This window comes from Leucopleurus acutus (assembly GCF_964270905.1).
Source record: "Leucopleurus acutus genome assembly, chromosome: 9".
NCBI lineage: Eukaryota > Metazoa > Chordata > Mammalia > Artiodactyla > Delphinidae > Leucopleurus > Leucopleurus acutus.
Window position 1 is genome coordinate 6,194,318 of NC_139144.1, and position 17,689 is coordinate 6,212,006.

At 49.0% G+C, this 17,689-nt stretch overlaps 1 protein-coding gene across 2 annotated transcripts in view; it reads right to left on the reverse strand.

Annotated features, from left to right (window-relative positions):
- The window catches only part of COBL (cordon-bleu WH2 repeat protein), a 259,101-nt gene that overhangs the window by 100,339 nt on the left and 141,073 nt on the right, over nt 1-17,689 (reverse strand). For both annotated transcript variants that reach the window (XM_082846931.1, XM_082846930.1), the window contains one exon: nt 9,995-10,177. In XM_082846931.1, the coding sequence (XP_082703057.1) occupies nt 9,995-10,177 (183 nt within the window). The remainder of the gene's footprint in view (nt 1-9,994; nt 10,178-17,689) is intronic.

The window sequence follows — 17,689 nt, forward strand, 5'->3', positions numbered from 1 at the left end:
ACTCTGCACAGCCTCACCTGGGTGCCCATGCCACCCAAACACCAGCACCCTTCCCTCGGGCATTCTGGCCCTGGAAACCTAGGGGCCCCGGGTCAGCCTTGGATTGCAGAAAAAGGAGGGGCAGAATGGGACCTGGGGACCCTCTTGTCCAGGACCGACAGTGCAGGGATCACAGGAGTGACTCATCTTGGGGCCACTAGAGCCCCAACTCAGCCCGAATGGCCCCCCCACTGAAGACCTGCTCAGCCTACTGGTCACTCGGGGCCCTGACAGACCCTCCTGTCCAACTGCTTTCATCTACCTGAACCTCCAGCCGAATCACTCATTTGAGTCAATGATTAAAATAAGGCCCACGCTCCCTGGACTTGTGGCCCGAGAGCTCCGCCCAGACAGATGACTCATCCGCCCCGATGGGAGACAAGGTTATGTAGCCCCACCCGAGTCTGCTGATAGTGCTCGCAGGGCGTCTGCTGCCTGCCAGGTGCTGTGCGTGGAGCCCGGGGCCTAACGAGGAACACGGCACTGTCCCAGGCCGGGGAGCGGCCCAGCACCCAGCAACTCCAAGCTGCATGCCGAGACTGTGGCACTGAGACGGTACTATGGGCCTGTCTGGACTCTGTCACCAGTGCTCCCTCTACCTAGTGGCACATAACCGACCTCTGCTGAGGATTTCTTGGAGAACAGCTGAGAGCAAGGGTTGTCCTACAAGGACACTGGACCGGAAAATCAGGCACACTGCAAAACGCTTCCGTGTCACAATGTCTTGGACCAGCTCCTCCTCCAACGGACAGGGACAGAGCCACACAGAGCGCAATGCACTGCACCCAACAAATCAGGGAGATTTTGCACTCTGCTAATGGGGTGGATGCAGTGGGGAAAAGCGTGATGACTTCTGGCGGGAAGTCACTTGTTGCATCCTGCCTGGGACCAAAAATCCAGAGCGAGGCCCTGCGGTGGGAAGAGAGTGCCAGGCACATCTTGTCTGGGGTAAGGCTCTTCAAAAGCAAGAAACATTCCCCAAAGGCCCAGAGACAACACACAGAAAGAGCCAAAAGGTCTGCCGGCGTGAGATGCTGGGATGGAGGCCTCCCTTCCTGCCCATCCACGCGGGGGGCAAGGGTGGGCGGGGGCTGGAGCACGCAGAGCAAGGGGACTTACGGGCTGGGCCCTGGGGGGCCAGGGGAGGGACCCGGGTCCGCTCAGCTCCTCTGCGGAAGCCGTGTTGTTAGGTGCTGACCTCCAGCTGGACACAAAACGTACTACCTGCCCTGCCCTTGACCTTCACCAGAGGGATGGGCACTGCAAAACGGAAAGGAAACAGCCCTCCCGGGGATCTGCGGACGGCCGCTTAAGGGTGCGGTCAAGTTCGCTGGGGGATGGGGGGACTTCTGCCACATCTCAGAGGAAGTCCCCACCGCTGGCCCTGGTGTGCGGTGGGGGGTCTATTCCAGTTCCAGGACCAGCCCCTGGAGACAGAGGACCCCTCCTTCACGCGGACACCCTCTTCCTCTCCCAGCTCTGGTTCATCTCTTACAAACAGCGGCAGAGGGAAAGCGTCTGCAGGTGAAGGAGGGCCAGGTCCTCCTCTGGTTATGGGGGCAACCCGCAGGGGGGACGCCCAGCGGTGCCACAGGAGGCGGAGCGGGGCTGAGTCAGCTCCACCATTCTGGGCTGCGTGGCCGCCAAGTTTCCTCCATTCACCTGAAGAAGGGCCTTCAGAGTCAGCAAACCTGCCAGGACCGCTGTGAGGGTGAAATCCGACCATTTATGGGGAAGTGTACTTTCCAAATATTGAAAACAGTGGCACACACACGTATACGTTATCATTCTGAAGAAACATGGTTGACAGGCTTTGGAAGACCAAACGGATTGAAGGGAATTTCACAGGATATACGGATCAAAAGGGAGAAAAACCTGGGTTGCAGAAAAAGACTGAACAAGAAGAGGAGAGAGAAGGGGGAAGAGATGGAGGGTGGGGGGAAGGGAGAGAAGAAACCGAGAGCTTTGCTGTGCTGGCGATCCATCCGCACCCTCGCGGTGTGTCTGCACCCACAGAACAGATGAGCAGGGGGTGCACCGGGGGCGGGCCCAGCGTCGGCCACACCCCTTCTGGCCCCGCCTCTCCCCTCCCCGTCAGCCCGCTGCTCTCTAGGCTCCTTTGGGCAGTGATGTCCGTGCCACGTGCCGCGTTCTGCTCTTCCTGCAATGGACGCGGAAGCAGCGACGGACCCTTCTCATCTCAGAGGGCCGCCCACTCCTCAAGGACCCCTCGCAGCAGCTGCTCTGGTCTCACACCGCCCACCTGCCGCCCGCCCCCCACGGTCCCTGCACCTGCTTCCGCCCACAGCACGAGGTCATTTCCAGCTCTGCAACTACTCTTAGCTCCTGTCCCTCAGGGATGAGTGAATCCTGCAGGCATGGTCCAGAGGAGCTGCCCTCTCTACACTGGCTCTGGAGCAAAGCAATTCTTTAGCTATTTCCACATAAATTCTGAAACCGGTGCTTTCACTTCGACAGGAGCCATCAATAGGTGCTTGACACAGGAATGATGTACATATGAACGAATTTAATATAAACGTTTACTGACGGAACGGCTTGGTGGGAGACACTGGGGAGAGGTTAGTGAATAAAGAAGCAAAACCTCCTTCCCCGGGCGGACGGGTTAGCAGCTACAAGAAAAACGGAGCAGGGGAAGGACGCAGAGACTGACAGAGGGCAGAGGGTGTCGGAAGGGACACGAAGCAGGGTCGGGGCAGGGAGCACGGGAGGGCCTGTGGAGAGGGCTGAGAGCACAAGCAGCGGCTGGCCCAGAGCGCGGGGGCCCAGGGGGAGATGAAGCCCCTGAGGCTTCAAGAAAAGACAGGATCCTCCTTCTGTTGTGTCGAGTATGGAATAAAGAGGAGGCCGAGGGCGAGGGACAGGAGCAGATGCAGGGACCAGTGAGGAGTTATGTCCTGGGACTGCACCAGGGCCCTGGGGTGGGGGGCGGTAGGGCACAGTGGGAGGACCTGGATTCGCATCAAGATTCCCTGACAGGTGGGATGTAACATGAGAGAGAGAGAGCGCCCTGTGCATCCGAGACCGTGTCCCCTTCATCCCTCACATGGGGCAGGGTCCGGGGGCGCCTCGTCTGATGCACAAGGCAAATTGCAGGACCACTCCTGTCTGCCGAGCCCCGTCCAGCCCAGCTCCCCCCTGCTCAGCCCGGCACTGCAGGAAGCCGACATGCCAGCTGTAGCCAAAAGTCTTTCATTATTATGAAAAATAAATTCTAAAACGTCTCCAAGCATCAACCACCTTTCCAGAAACAAAAGAACAACCAAGAGGTGTGTGATAGGAAATGGAGTGGACCTCACCCCAGGAGGCCCAGGGGTGACAAGCAATGACTACGAAGTCAGAATCACTTCGACCCCAGCATCTTCTGGACGTTCGTTCCAATAAGCAAAAAATGTCAGTCCTAACGGGAGAGGAGACAGGATCTGGTCCCGCTGGCCGCGTGGCCTGATCGCCCCCGGTCCACGGTCCTGCTCCCCGCAGATTCCCTGGAACCAGGGCCACCAGGGCTTCCTTCTGCTCTGGCCCGGGAAGCAGAGCGCATCAGGAACAGGCCAGCAGGCCCAGAAACACGGCCACAGAAGTCCACCTTGACCAGGGCCACGTGCACACCCCCGTTCTTGATGAAACGTGTCTTTGGGAGTCCGGACAGCAGAGTTTTATGATTTCCTGTAATATTCTAATTACCTAACTCTCATGATGATCCAGAAAATGGAACTTGCAAGTAGTAGTGCTTTCCGCTAAATTCCCAACATTCCCCAATTATCCTGCTTATTTACACAGCAGGAGACACTGTGTTCTTATGTGTACATTGTACTGAGATATTACAGTAATGAATATCAATTCGTGTTTTCAAGTGCAGGGCCTTGCATATAGCAGCTCTTCAAAACTATCTGTTGACTACACAAGCATATATTTCATAGAAAGTTCCATTTTGGCTTATACTAATAACTGATCATAACACGCCTCCGTCATCTCTCATTATAATAGCCGATATCACGAGCTATTTTCATCTCAATGCAATAAACTGGAGATAATGTACAAATGCACTGTCATGCTGGAATTATCTGGAGCTGAACGTAACGAACACAAAAATTCAAATAAAATAGGACAAAAGAACGCCTCAATAACTAATGTATTTTTTGAATTACTTCTACTTACAATAAAAAAATGATGCACAGCTGTAACTGCCACTAAAGCAGGTGTATAACAACTGGATATGGACTGAATAGATGAACGGCTAGCTGTTTATTCCATATCTGTGGATGATGACAGCTAAAGTTAGACACAGCATTGTCTAGCAGACTTCCACAAGTTACTTTTAATCAATGGACAGAGATAAAGAGTGAAGTACGCTGCTCGTTAACCTGACAGGGGTCGTACAAATGCGATGTCGGCCGATGCGGTTCACGGGATTCTCCGTCTTTAATGGGTGAATTGAGTCCCCTGAGGAAGGATGACTTGACGGTATTCTAGTCTCTTGGTCTCAAACAGGGTCTCCAAAGGGATGACCCACTGCTTTCTCCTCCACACTCCTCCGAAGGTGTGGACTAGTGAGTAGGCTCTTTGAGCTTTGTGCCCAGAGGGGAAAATGCCACCGAGATAAGCAGGCATCCTTGAACAGAATAAGCCTGCTCCAGGGGCTGGGCAACTTCTCATTATACATTTGGTGTTTCTAGCAATAAAGCGTTTGATCTTTAAATACAATCTTCCACTTGGTTAATGCAGGACTCTGGCCGGACCCCCTGCACCCTGGCCCCTCCACTCCCCAAGGGCCCTGGGGCCAGCTCTCACCTCCACTCCACAGTACAGTCTGCACACCTAAGAAAACAAGTCTCAGAGGTGGAGCAACTTGCCAAGATCGTGTTCCCAGGAATGACAGAGCTGCTGGCATCTGAATCCAGGAAGCGGCTCCAGGGGCCTTGCTCTGACCTCTACCCCGTGGACCTGGGGAGGCTGCTTTGATCGTTCCCATTTTGTAGAGGAGGAAACTGAGGACCAGCAAGTGAGTGGAGGGCTGTCCACCCGGGCACCTGTGTCCTCTGCCCCTATTCATGACCTGAATGCTGACCCATGCTGATCCAAAGCAGCCCCAGGGGGAGAGATGTGTGCACATGACAGGAAGGCAAGTCTCCTTGGGGTCCGTGGCTAAGACTTGTTGTACAAAGGGGGCTCTGACACAAACACAGATGCGGCAAGCCCTTGGGCAGGGCTAAGGGCAAGGCAAGGGGTCATCTCAGCATGGAGCAAGGTGGGGAGAGAACAGTGTGGCCCCTCCAAGATGAAAGAGGGAGAAAGATCCCGTCTGGAACAGGCAATTCCTCTGTCCTTTTTCCCAGGTCCCGGTGAGAAGAAGTGGGACCTACTCATTTATCTTAATGATAGCTTTAGTCCTCAGCTAACGGTGCATGATGGTGGTAACTTTTCTGCCAAAGAATCTCTCCAGATCTGTTAAAAATATTTATACGAAGTAGACCTGCTGCTCTCACATCTGATTAGTCCAAATTCTGGGCGGGCAGATGGGGCAGGTAGAGGTCTGTGGGGTGGTGGTTCTCAAAGTGGGGTTTGTCTGGGAACTTGCCGAACCCCGAGTTCTCAGGCCTGGCCCCAGACCTACGGAATCAGAAACCCCCAGTGTGGAACCAAGGTGAGTGTGTTTTCACAAGCCCTTTGGGGGGATTCTGACGCTCACTCAAGCTTGAAAAATACTGACTTAGCACATGGTGCCCTAATGTATAGATCATTCCTGTCTGAACGTTCCACGCAATTAAAACTTCATTCAAGGCACTGGGACGAGAGGTGAAGGTCTGAGGCAGAGAGCAGTTCCACCTTTTTCTGAAAATGGCACGTGGCTTCCCTTGTCTCACTGACCCCTCTGTCGAAGGGCTGGTACAAGGATGCCACCCGTTTCTCTCACTGGCTCAAACGCCTCTGGAAAAATCTTCTTGAAAAGCACTTTTAGAAATAACAAATACTCAAATCATGAGTATATAAGCAGGTTGCAAATTCTGAGACAAAGGTTACAGTTTTTAAAAGTTTCAGATGACCTGGAAGATGGCTGAAATTATTTTGCCTTTAAGACCTGAAAAAGTATATAGAGTCTCCCCTCAGTCTCAGTGGGAGATGTTTCCAGGACCCCCTCAGATACCAAAATCCTCAGACGCTGAGGCCCATCTATAAAATGGGGCAGTACTTGCACATAATCTACCCGTGTTCTCCTGTGTACTTTAAATCATCTCTAGGTGGTTTATAATACTTAATACAATGTAAATGCTATGTAGATAGTTGCCAGCAAACAGCAAATTCAAGTTTTGCTTTCTGAAATTTTCTGGAATTATTTTTTTCTGACTCTTTTTGATCCATGATTGGTTGAATCTGAGGATGGGGAAACCCACAGACAGGAAGGGGCTACTGTACTGAATTTTTAATACCAGTTGATAAGAAAAAAGTCTTTTAAAAGAAGAAAATCTAAGATTCCCATTTTCCTATAAACTAGTCACGGCCTTGAAAATAATCCTTTCCTCCTGATTCAGGATATTCGTGTTAGTAACAGTTGCCTATAAATAAGGCTTTCCAAACAAACATCTTATCTTTATATGGGAGGAAGTTCAGGAAGAAGGAATTGACGTTCTTCCCCAACGACGACAATACATTTTTGGGTTCCTTTCCCAGAAATTAGTAAATAACAAAATACCTTTCATTTAGAAAGAAAAAAAAAAAAAAAGCACGGTCATAGCAAATGCTTAAATCGAATCCATATGCCATTCATGTTCTTAAGAAAGGAGATGGTTGCTGTGAGTCAATTTCTCCACTCATTCTGTGCCAAATAAAACGGATTTCAGTAAAGAAGCTTTTATTGCCTCAGAGGGGGCTCTATTCATTCTGCAGTGTATACGGTACTATTTATTTTTCATTCAGAATTCCCAATTCTCTACTTAATATACATTTTCCCACTCAAGCCGACTTTATCCACTCTGGAAAAGCACATAAAAATCTGAAAAACGTAACTTCTCTGGATAGAAGGAATTTTTAAAGTGCTGATGCAGCACAGCAAAGGACACCATAAACAAAATGAGAAGACAACCTATGAACTGGGAGAAAATATTTGCAAATGGTGCGACTGACAAGGGCTTAATTTCTGAAATATACGAACAGCTCCTACAATTCAATACCAGAAAACAAACAACCCAATCGAAAAATGGGCAGAAGACCTAAATAGACATTTCTCCAAAGAAGACATACAGATGGCCAATAGGCACGTGAAAAGATGCTCAATATCTCTAATTATCAGAGAAATGCAAATCAAAACTACCATGAGCTATCACCTCACACTGGTCAGAATGGCCATCATTAAAAAGTCTACAAACAATAAATGCTGGAGAGGGTGTAGAGAAAAGGGGGGAACTCTCCTGCACTGTTGGTGGGAGTGTAAATTGGTGCAGCTACCATATGATCCAGCAATCCCACTTCGGGACATATGTCCAGAGAAAAACAAGCTTCGAAAGGATACATGCACCCCAACGTTCACTGCAGCCCTGTTTAGAATAGCCGAGACATGGAAGCAACCTAAATGTCCATCGACAGAGGAACACATAAGGATGTGGTATATATATACAATGGAATACTACTCAGCTATAAAAAAGAATGAAATAATGCCATTTGCAGCAACATGGATGGACCTAGAGATGGTCATATTAAGCAAAGTAAGTCAGAAAGAGAAAGACAAATACCATATGATATCACTTACATGTGGAATCTAAAATAGGACACAAATGAACTTATCTACAAAATAAAACCAGATTCACAGACATAGAGAACAGACTTGTGGTTGCCAAGGGGGTGGGGGGTCAGGAAGGGATGGATGGGGAGTTTGGGATGAGCAAATGCAAACTATTATACATAGAATGGATATACGACAAGGGCCTACTGTAGAGCACAGAGAACTATAGTCAATATGCTGTGATAAACCATAATGGAAATGAATATGAAAAAGTATATATATATATATATATATATATAACTGAGTCATTGCTATACAGCAGAAATTAAACACCACATTGTAAATCAACTATACTTCAATACAATTTTTAAAAATACCGATGCAGTGTAGCATCTACATTCTATAACATTAGGCAAATGCAATTCTTTTGAAATAAAGCTTAAATTATACTGATACTGGAACTCACACTTTTCACCACTAAAGAAATACCCCTCCCCATCAAAAGCAACAAGACGCTCCCAGAGGTAGGTGGTTGAAAATTGCTAAATGCTGTAAGAATGCCCTGTGTCATGAGAAAGTTCAAAATCTAACTCCCCACAAAGTAAGGGGTGAAACGCACTGCAGACCCCCACGGGAAGCAGCTCTGTGTTCATGAGTCTGCGCTGTGTAGTTGGGCATGTGTACAGCAAAACAATGCCAGTTTGGTTTGTGCCTACATTTCTTTTATCAAAAGACAGTGAAAATATGATGGAAAACTCAAAATAAATTAGTACTATTAGAAACTGTTTAAGAAACATAAAAATCAAAAGTTTTCTTGTAAAATGCGTTGCATTACAGGCTTTTCAGACAGACTGCGAGGACTGTGTATGGAAAGACCGTTAGATGGGAACTGGGGTGTCTCTAGACCAGGGATAAAGAACAGCCCTGGAGGGACTGAGAGAGGTGACCGATGAACAGACAGATACACGGCCAGACAGATACACGGCCAGACAGATGACCAGGCCGGAAAGGAAAGGAAGTGAGGTGTCATGACACTGCCACGGAGCCACTAACGTGACTGCTAACCACAATACAGGGGCCAAGCCTCCCGTCTGAAAGGCACAGACGTGGTTTCTAGGTTATCTTAAGGAAAGTCAGTTTATGAATAAGCACAAAAGGGCCGGGCCTCAAGCCCAGCAGGGTGTGATGCTATGGGCCCCATGAAGCAGACACGGGCCAGCCAAGCAACACCACAGCAGGAGAAAAGTGTCAGGAGAGTCAGCTCCTACCGGAGGAGAGCTGGGCTTAAAGGGGCTCCACATAGATGTTCCTAGTTGTGGGGTGGTATCTGCCCAGGAGGCTACCAGGCAAGTTGCCGGGAACCATCTCAGCTCAGTGAGGAACAGTGGGTTCTTCTCCTTACACTGCAGGCTGACCCGCATCTCAGGGTCTCTGCGGAGCACTCCTGTTGCTGCCCAGGAGAGCCTGGCTTCTAAAAGCACCCAGAGCACATCGTCCGTCCTGGCCACCCTTGGGTGTCAACCCTGTCACATCCCACCCAAATAATTTTTTTCAGTGTCACATTTTAAGCCAGAAAAACTGTCAAAGAGCGTCCTGGCCTCTGGAAAATGAGGGCCTGGTATGTCAAATAGTGTTTCAAGGCCAATCATCAGGCAGATGAAGGAAGAAGCCCAGAGTAAGGGGCCAGCCGCTAGGAACGCTGGCTCTGCCTGGTCACCGCGGGACAGTCACGTGCAAAGCCATTCCTCTGCTCTGAAGGCTCCCCAGATACGAGGCCTCCCTAAATAGATGTTATGTCACATAGAAACCAACTTCACGTGCAAACACCTTCTCAGCTGTCCTGTGAACGCGGTTTATTGGGGCGCCTATATTGTATTACGTGTCATCCCCATCTTATGCACACTCCAGACTTCTTACAGTGCCTGCAATTTCCTCATTAAGCAATGGTGCCCCACATTTCAAAGCTAAAGATAAAATAAACGTTAATCAACAAGCCTAAGCCTTTAAGGGCTGAAGGCACAAAAATAGTTTCCGATCTTCCCTAAATGAAGCGATGCGGCATCTCACCTTGACTTCTGAATAAAGCTTAACTTTTCACCCTGAACCATCTCGTTGCTAAAGCCACAAGCTTGAAGGATGACAGGGCGCACAGATACCTTCCAGAGAATTCATGGGTTCGTTTAGCAGGGGCCCTGGTCCCGAGCGGCGCCCTCTCCCTACCTTTTCCGACGTCTTGTCTTGCACGGGTGGTTCCGCGCGGGGCAGGGACGGAGGGGGAGGCGCTCGGCGCTTCTTCAGGTCTGACTTGACCGACACCCCTGAGATGCTGCCAAGGGAGAGCGATGGACCCAGTGTAGTGGAACGGGGATTCACGGACGGGGAGTTTGGGGTCGTCAAGCAGCCCTGTCGGGGGAAGAGGCAAACATAAAAACTCATCACTCTGAGATGCTTCTCGGCATACGAATGCTCAGACACCAAAGCGGAGCGCCCACCACCCACCTGAACTTCTCCCATCATCATTTCCACGGACAGCTTGAATGGCTGGAGCAAAACTCTTATTTTCACTCTCCTGGGAAAATGATCACAGACCCCATGGCAGGACACACCTCCTGGGGTGAGGTTTATTTTCCTAATCATGAAGGAAACAGCAGACTTTTTAAACCTCTAAGAGGAATTCTTACCAGCTAGAATCCTGCAAGATTCTCAACCCACCTGCAGTGGTGAATTAACCTCCTTAAATGTTTAACCTGTCATCAGAGTGAGCACTTAGATGCTGAAAAGAGGAAGGAACCGATCAAGAAGTATATTTCTGCTGGAGAAGAAGCCCGTCTTCGCCATTTCAAGAAGAATTTCACCCGCTGCCAGGGAGGGGCTTAGGTTTCTTCTAACTTTGAGAAGTTTCAAACAAGTGGCCGGGTAGTATAAACAGCCTGCTGTGAAGACTTGACGTGGCCACCGAATGCAGTACTTCATGACTGATCCCTAATCAACTGAAAATAAATTCAGCCTAACACACTAATTAATTGTTCCCAAGGAGCAAGGTCTATATCCAGGGAGCAAGACTAAAGGCACATAGATATTTTTCCAGTTTTTCCCCCAGGTCCTGCTTAATAGAATCACATGAGTGTTAGTTGCAGGAAGGGCATTTAGAGAATAGCCGTCTAATTCCAAATTAAAACTGAAACGGAGCCCACCCCTTGCCCTGCTGTGCCCTCTGCCCTGCCCCATCCCTCCCCAGCACTGGAGGCCCAGCCCGGTGTAGTCCACACCGATGCCAGTGCAGTGTAGTGGTCAGCCCACAGATGAGGGGGACACACTGCCTGGACTCAATTCCCGGCTTTGCCGCTGATAAGCTGTGTGACCTTGGACAGGTTTCTTAACTTCTCTCTGCCTCAGTTTATCTCCTGTAAAATTGAGGTCAATAACAGCACCTCCATCACAAAGAAATCGTGAGAACTGAAAGGGTTAGGACAGATGAAAGAGCCTTAGAGAGTTCTAGGCACAAGGGAAGCATCTGATATGTGCTTTTATAGTTATCATGTAAATGTGAACCCATGAAGACAGCGATTATTCCCCGTCTGCACCCGTGGCTGTGTCCCTGGCTCCTAGCATCTCCGGGTAACCGGAGGGCCCTTGAGTCCACATTTGCAGAAATGAGTGGGTGGGCAACCCTGCCCTCACATTTCACACAATGAACTTGTGGGTGAGCTTTCATCTGAACCATTGGTTCACCACACTGGAAACAAATACAGACAGGAAACTCATCGCATTCAGCAACAGCCCCGCATTACCTGCCCTCAGCCTCAAATTCTATTCTGTTCTGCCAATTATACTATCATTCAGTTTCCTGAGAAGATTTTTGAGACTCAGATTTTCTTCTTTTTTTTTTTAGGTGGTTTTAATTTATTTTTTAACATCATTATTGGAATATAATTGCTTTACAATGGTGTGTTAATTTCTGCTGTATAACACAGTAAATCAGCTATACATATACATATGTTCCCATATCTCCTCCCTCTTGCGTCTCCCTCCCACCCTCCCTATCCCACCCCTCTAGGTGGTCACAAAACACCGACCTGATCTCCCTGTGCTATGTGGCTGCTTCCCACTAGCTATCGATTTTACATTTCATAGTGTATATATGTCCATGCCACTCTCTCACTTCGTCCCAGCTTACCCTTCCCCCTCCCCATGTCCTCAAGTCCATTCTCTAGTAGGTCTGCATCTTCATTCCTGTCCTGCCCCTAGGTTCTTCAGAACCATTTTTTTTTTTTTTAGATTCCATATATATGTGTTAGCATACAGTATTTGTTTTTCTCTTTCTGACTTACTTCACTCTGTATGACAGACTCTAGGTCCATCCACCTCACTACAAATAACTCAATTTCGTTTCTTTTTATGGTTGAGTAATATTCCATTGTATATATGTGTCACTTCTTCTTTATCCATGAGACTCAGATTTTCTTGTACTTAAATATTAATATCAAAGGAAAACCCAATCCCTGAAGGCTGCTTTTTATGCCGATTCATGCTTCCTTGTGAGACACTGACCATCAAATGCCCTGCTCATCAAATGCAGCATCCCCATAAGGAATAGGAGAGGGATCCACAGGAAATAGCCCAACACCCAGAAGACCCATCAACCCCTACCGAGGCTCCCATAGAAAAAATGTAAAGAAAAAAATGTCCATGTTTCTCCCAATCCTTGGGTTCTGCAGACATCAGACTCGTTACTAAGCAAATAAGCCAATGCAAAATGAACTCTTAAATACTTTTCTCTGCCTTACTTCTACCTCCATAGCAACCATGAACATGCAAGGAGACACAAGAACTTAAATTCACTCAGAGATGCAGGGTCCACATGATAAAATGAAGCAAATGAAGCAAACCAGAGCAAGGGCTTGATTGGTCCAAGTCTGGAGCTGGGGAAGTGTTGCACTGGGTGGCTGGATCGCTCAAACGCCGCCCCACATTCAAGGGGGTACAAACTCATGCCATGGAGGTTTGTTAAAACTTGTGAAATACAACGGAGAACTCCAGCCACTGCCTGCATCTCTGGAGTGTGCCTGGGCCCACGTGGCATCCCATAAACAAGCTGTTTGCGACAATGCATTTTACACCTCTGATACTAATTGATTTTCCTCCCTCCACCCTGTCTAGACTGGGAACTTCCAACCCCACTTGCTTCAGTCCTCACCACAATTACGCAAGCCTGGCGGACCCCCTGCACCACTCTGAACTCACCTAAGTCCTTTAAGTGCCCTGAGCATTTTCCCAGCTCTGTGAGGACATTCCCTTAAAAGCACTTCACAGCGCATCCATTTTGTATCTATTTCAGGTTCCACCTCTGTCATCCTGTAGCCCTTAGAGCACCGTGACATCTGAGATTGTCAACTCCTTCTTGAGGTGAGGGGCTGACCCAGCACCCACCATGCGTACACAGGCAGGAGTGTCTCCATCTTTAAAATTGGGGGCATTCCATTTATTTCAAAGTTGTGGTCAGCACCTAGCATGTTTCTGTCACATTAGAGATGTCCCACCTATGTGGTTTCCTTCTCCTCTGATAAGTATTTTTTGGTAAGAATGACCTCATCAGGGCCACAGTGAGATGGCCTTGGGCAGCAGAAAACTGGACCCCAGAGCCACCCATCCAGGTCCCCCTGCAAGTCCTGACACCTGTTATCCCGGGTGATGGGCTGCACTCAATCCATTATCTGTGTCTCTGGAACAGAAGTGAATTTTGACACAAGAGGTTTTTTAGCCAAATATGCTCTAGAGAACACACAAACATCTCTCCCCACCCCTATCCCCGCCCCCTACCCCTCCAATGTCAGGGTCCCCTGGATCTTGGTTCACCAGCCCCTCTCAATGCTGAAACACAAGAGTGTTTCCCAACCTTCAACCCACGGGAAGCCAAAACATGTCGGCTGCCCAGAGAATATTTGTGGTTTGACTCCTGTCCTCTTCGTTTCTCACTCCTGGAATTTGTACACAGAATGTAGGAAAAACCACAGAATAATTTGGATGAAAACACTGTTAAGTATCGGATGTCCTTTAAGATGCTCATTCACACCAACATGAAACAAAATGGTAAACCGAGAGTGCGGTCCATGTAGCCTGGTGTTCAGACAGCCCAGTCCATGGTCTCCTATTCCAGTTCCAGGGTTCTCTCCTGCTACAGAGTGGCCAAGTTCCATGGGGGACAGACCACGGCTTACCTGCGGGAGGGATCTCACTTCCTGCTCCTGTCCAAACTGGTCAATAACATTTTTTTAATATCAAGTCCTTTTCTGGTAGGGAAGTGAGTCATGCCTTTCTACAAAGGTTGGCAACAAAATCCACAGATTCTGGCTCTCACAGTCACACCAGATTTTCTCAGGAGTTTTTCTCCTGAGAGTGAAGCCCAATAAATCATTAAGAAAAAGCAATCAATGGATAATGAAAAGGGGAAAAAGCAAACCCAACCTTTTTTCACCCAGAGCTCGTGGGACTTCAGACTGCGGGGTGTACACCTCCCGGGCTGTCCCTGGAGGGCTAGCGGGATGGGAAACAGTACTAAACTCGGTGTAACTGTATCACTGCTGACAGCCCAGGAATTTATTACATTCAGTATAAAATGATAACTTGATCCCATCTCACACACACAGCTGCGAGTGGAGAGCTAGGAAACAATTTCAGGATCTGGGTGTCAGCCTGAGAAGAGACCAACATCACCTGCGACAGTTGATTTTGCCAGAGATCTCAAATTTTAAACGAAAAAATGTATAATTGATTGTTTCCATTTGAGATGCACTCATTCTCTCAGCAAGTCCCGATCTCCTTCTATCTGGTTCCCACTGCAGCCACTTTGCAAATGTCGACTGAAAAAAAATGCACAACCTAAAAGTTGAGAATTATGTTATATTCAGTGGACAAAACTGAGGACTTAAACCCGGGACGCAGCCTCTCAGATTGCTCTGAGGGACTGCTCCGAAGAGGCAAGGGGGTAACCAGGATGTATAGGAGTTTTTGCAAAAAAGACCAGGTAGTCAGAACATCAAAAGATTACTGTTAATGAAAGAAAACCGGACATCTCAAGTTAAGGAATTTAGCTCTTATCAATGTATGGGAAGATGCAAGAGTCTGGGCTCACTGAAACCACCCCTTTGATGTGCACCTCACCTATGTGGGGCCAGTGTCCTATGCTTTCTCATCCTGAATCCCCTCAGGGTGTACCTTCAGTGCGGGGCCGGGGGGGGGGGGTTGGTGGCTGCAGTGGCTGATGGCGTGATGGCAGGCATCCTGTTTCCATCCTGAGTTCCCTCAGGGCTCACCGTCAGGGCAGCTGTAATGTGATGGCTTGATGGTTGCAACACCCATTGTTACGGCAGCAAGAATGTTTTCATTGACACAAACGACCTGAGCTTCTCTGTGGGGAGATGCACAGACCCGGGGGGCTTCCCAAGGAGCTGAGCTGGGAAGTGGGCTGGGTGGGTGACCGTGGGCTTGGCCTTTGGAATTAGCTCTGACTCTAACCCATTGGGAGCGTCACTGCAGGCACAGTGGTCTCTGCGGGGCCAGCACTACAAGTAGAGGGCACAGCTGTTACAGCTCCTTACAACCCCAGGGAAAGCTCTGGGAGCCCTGGGTCTCCCTAGAATGATTCTGGGGTGCACAGGCACTCCAAAGAGCAGCTTCTCTCCTTTATCATTGGCTTGTAACCGATCAGAGATCAGTACCAGGCAGGACACCGAGTGTGCCCAAGGTGGGTATCACTCTTTCCACAGGAGCCCAACTGCCCCGTGTGTGTCCTCTGCTGGAGGTCCTGATGTTGTCTGCACCAGGCGGCTCTACCAGCACCCACGTCACAGCCGAAGGGGAGTCATCTGTCCCTATAGACAGTAAGGCAGCTGTGAACACTGGCTAGAATATGCTTCCGGAGACAAATGGGTCAATGCTGTACTTGAAACCTTTCTGTTTACATTGATTCCAAAAAAACGTAAGGACGAAGAGTTATTTTGTTCCCATTTCTCAAAACTGTTCATTCTGGCAAAAAAAAAAGACTATCTTGTGAGAACCCATCACATGATCAAGTGGACCTTTTGACGTGGTTGGTGAGGAATTCAGGTAGAGGTTTTGGTCTAAATATCGAGGGAAATATTTTGGTTACAGTAAGTACAGTCTAAAATAACCATCAACAATCTTTTTAGCATCAGATGCTTCTGAATTAGACCAGATGCTTTCAGGATGGCTTTAGACTTTTAACAGTGAGAAAAACTGAGGCCCAAGGAAATGAACTGAGCTCCTCAGGATGCCTGAGCCCCTGGGGATGGGATTCAACTAGTCAGTTCCCAAGCTGACCTGCATCCCCCCTCTCCTTCCACCACACTGGCCCCCTCTCAAAGGATTTCATACAGCTTTGCTTTTTCCTTTCTTTCTTTCATTTCTTTTTCTTTCCTTCCTTCCTTTCTTCTTCCCCCCTCCCTCCCTCCCTTTCTTCCTTTGCTCCCTTCCTTTCTCCCTCCCTCTCTCTTTCCTTCCTTCCATCCTTCCTTCCTTCCCTTTCTTCCTTCCTTCCTTTCTTTCTTCTTGGTCAAAGAATCAAGTGGGAGAGAAGCTGCAGTCAGATCTGTTACCCACGTCGCCTTTTCTTCGGACCCAGGTTTTGGCAGGGATCTAAGGCAGGACCACACGACAGAAACCAGATGGCATGGATGGACCGCCCACACTCACAGGGATCTGCTGGGCAGAGCAGCCCAGAGAACATCGCTCCCATCCCGCGGCTGCTGGCACCATCCTGGACACTGGGCCAGGCAAAGTTCCCTTCCTCAAGGGTGTGCTCTGCCTGCTTTTTCTTATCCTAGGAGAACAGCCTTCCAGATGGACACACCCATGGCTGCATCCCTCGGCCAGAGGACACCAAGTCTTCCCACGCCCTGGAAATCTGGCATCAGTTCAGAGTTAAGGGCAAACCAAGAGGCTGAAGCCCACCAGCTTCGTGAGAACGAATCCCCACGATGGGCAGAGAAACGGAACTTGTGAATCTAGTTTCTGCTCTGCGACGTGAGTGGGAAAAGGCCATTCTCTGTGCCAAGTGCCTCGAGAGGATGCCTGAGGAAACGCATGTCTATAGAAGATAAGTTGCAGAAGCTATCTGGCCAACAAAATACTGTGTCGTAGAAGCTCTCTGACGGTTACGAGCATCAGAACAATTTCAGATCGTTTCTCCACTGGCAGGATTTTTCCTGAACTTACAGGAAAAGGTAAGCGTGCCAGGGCATCCAACTGGTAGTATCTTTCTTGTAACAAAACTCAGGGGAGAAACTGAAGGTGAGCTGGATTAGTCCGAACCTTCTGCTGTCGGACCTCCTGAAAAGCAAAACCTGTTAGCGAAGATGGGAATGCTTGGGATATGCGGATTATTCATAATTGGCCACTTTCACCAGGACCATTTTAGAAAGCCAGACATTTCTGAAAAGCTTGTGAATGAAAAGGAGACAAGTCTTGGTGTGATTCAGAGATGGAGAACACGTGATGCCCAGCCCCAGGAAGGCCATGATCCTGCCGGGGAGGGCGCAGGGGCCCCAGGGGTCAGTGTGCAGGCTCCACGGGGGGTGTGGAGGGGGAGAGGAGAGGAAGAACTCTGAGAGAGGTGGTGGGATGGTGAGTCAGGGGTGGTGAGCATGACGCGTGGGGAGCAGAAGAATGAGGGGGGTCAGGGCTCCACACACGTGTGTGTGTGTGTGTGTGTGTGCTGGCTTGCTGTGGTCCTAGGTGAGATTTCAAAGGAGGCAAACTCAGTTAAGCACAATTTTGGCGGCGGCGGGGGGAGATGGTGCCAATTCACACGCACAATAAAACCTTAATAACAAAGGTTTCCCTTTAAAATGTACGACATTTCCCAAAATCTGTACAGTAGCAGGTTTTGAATATTGA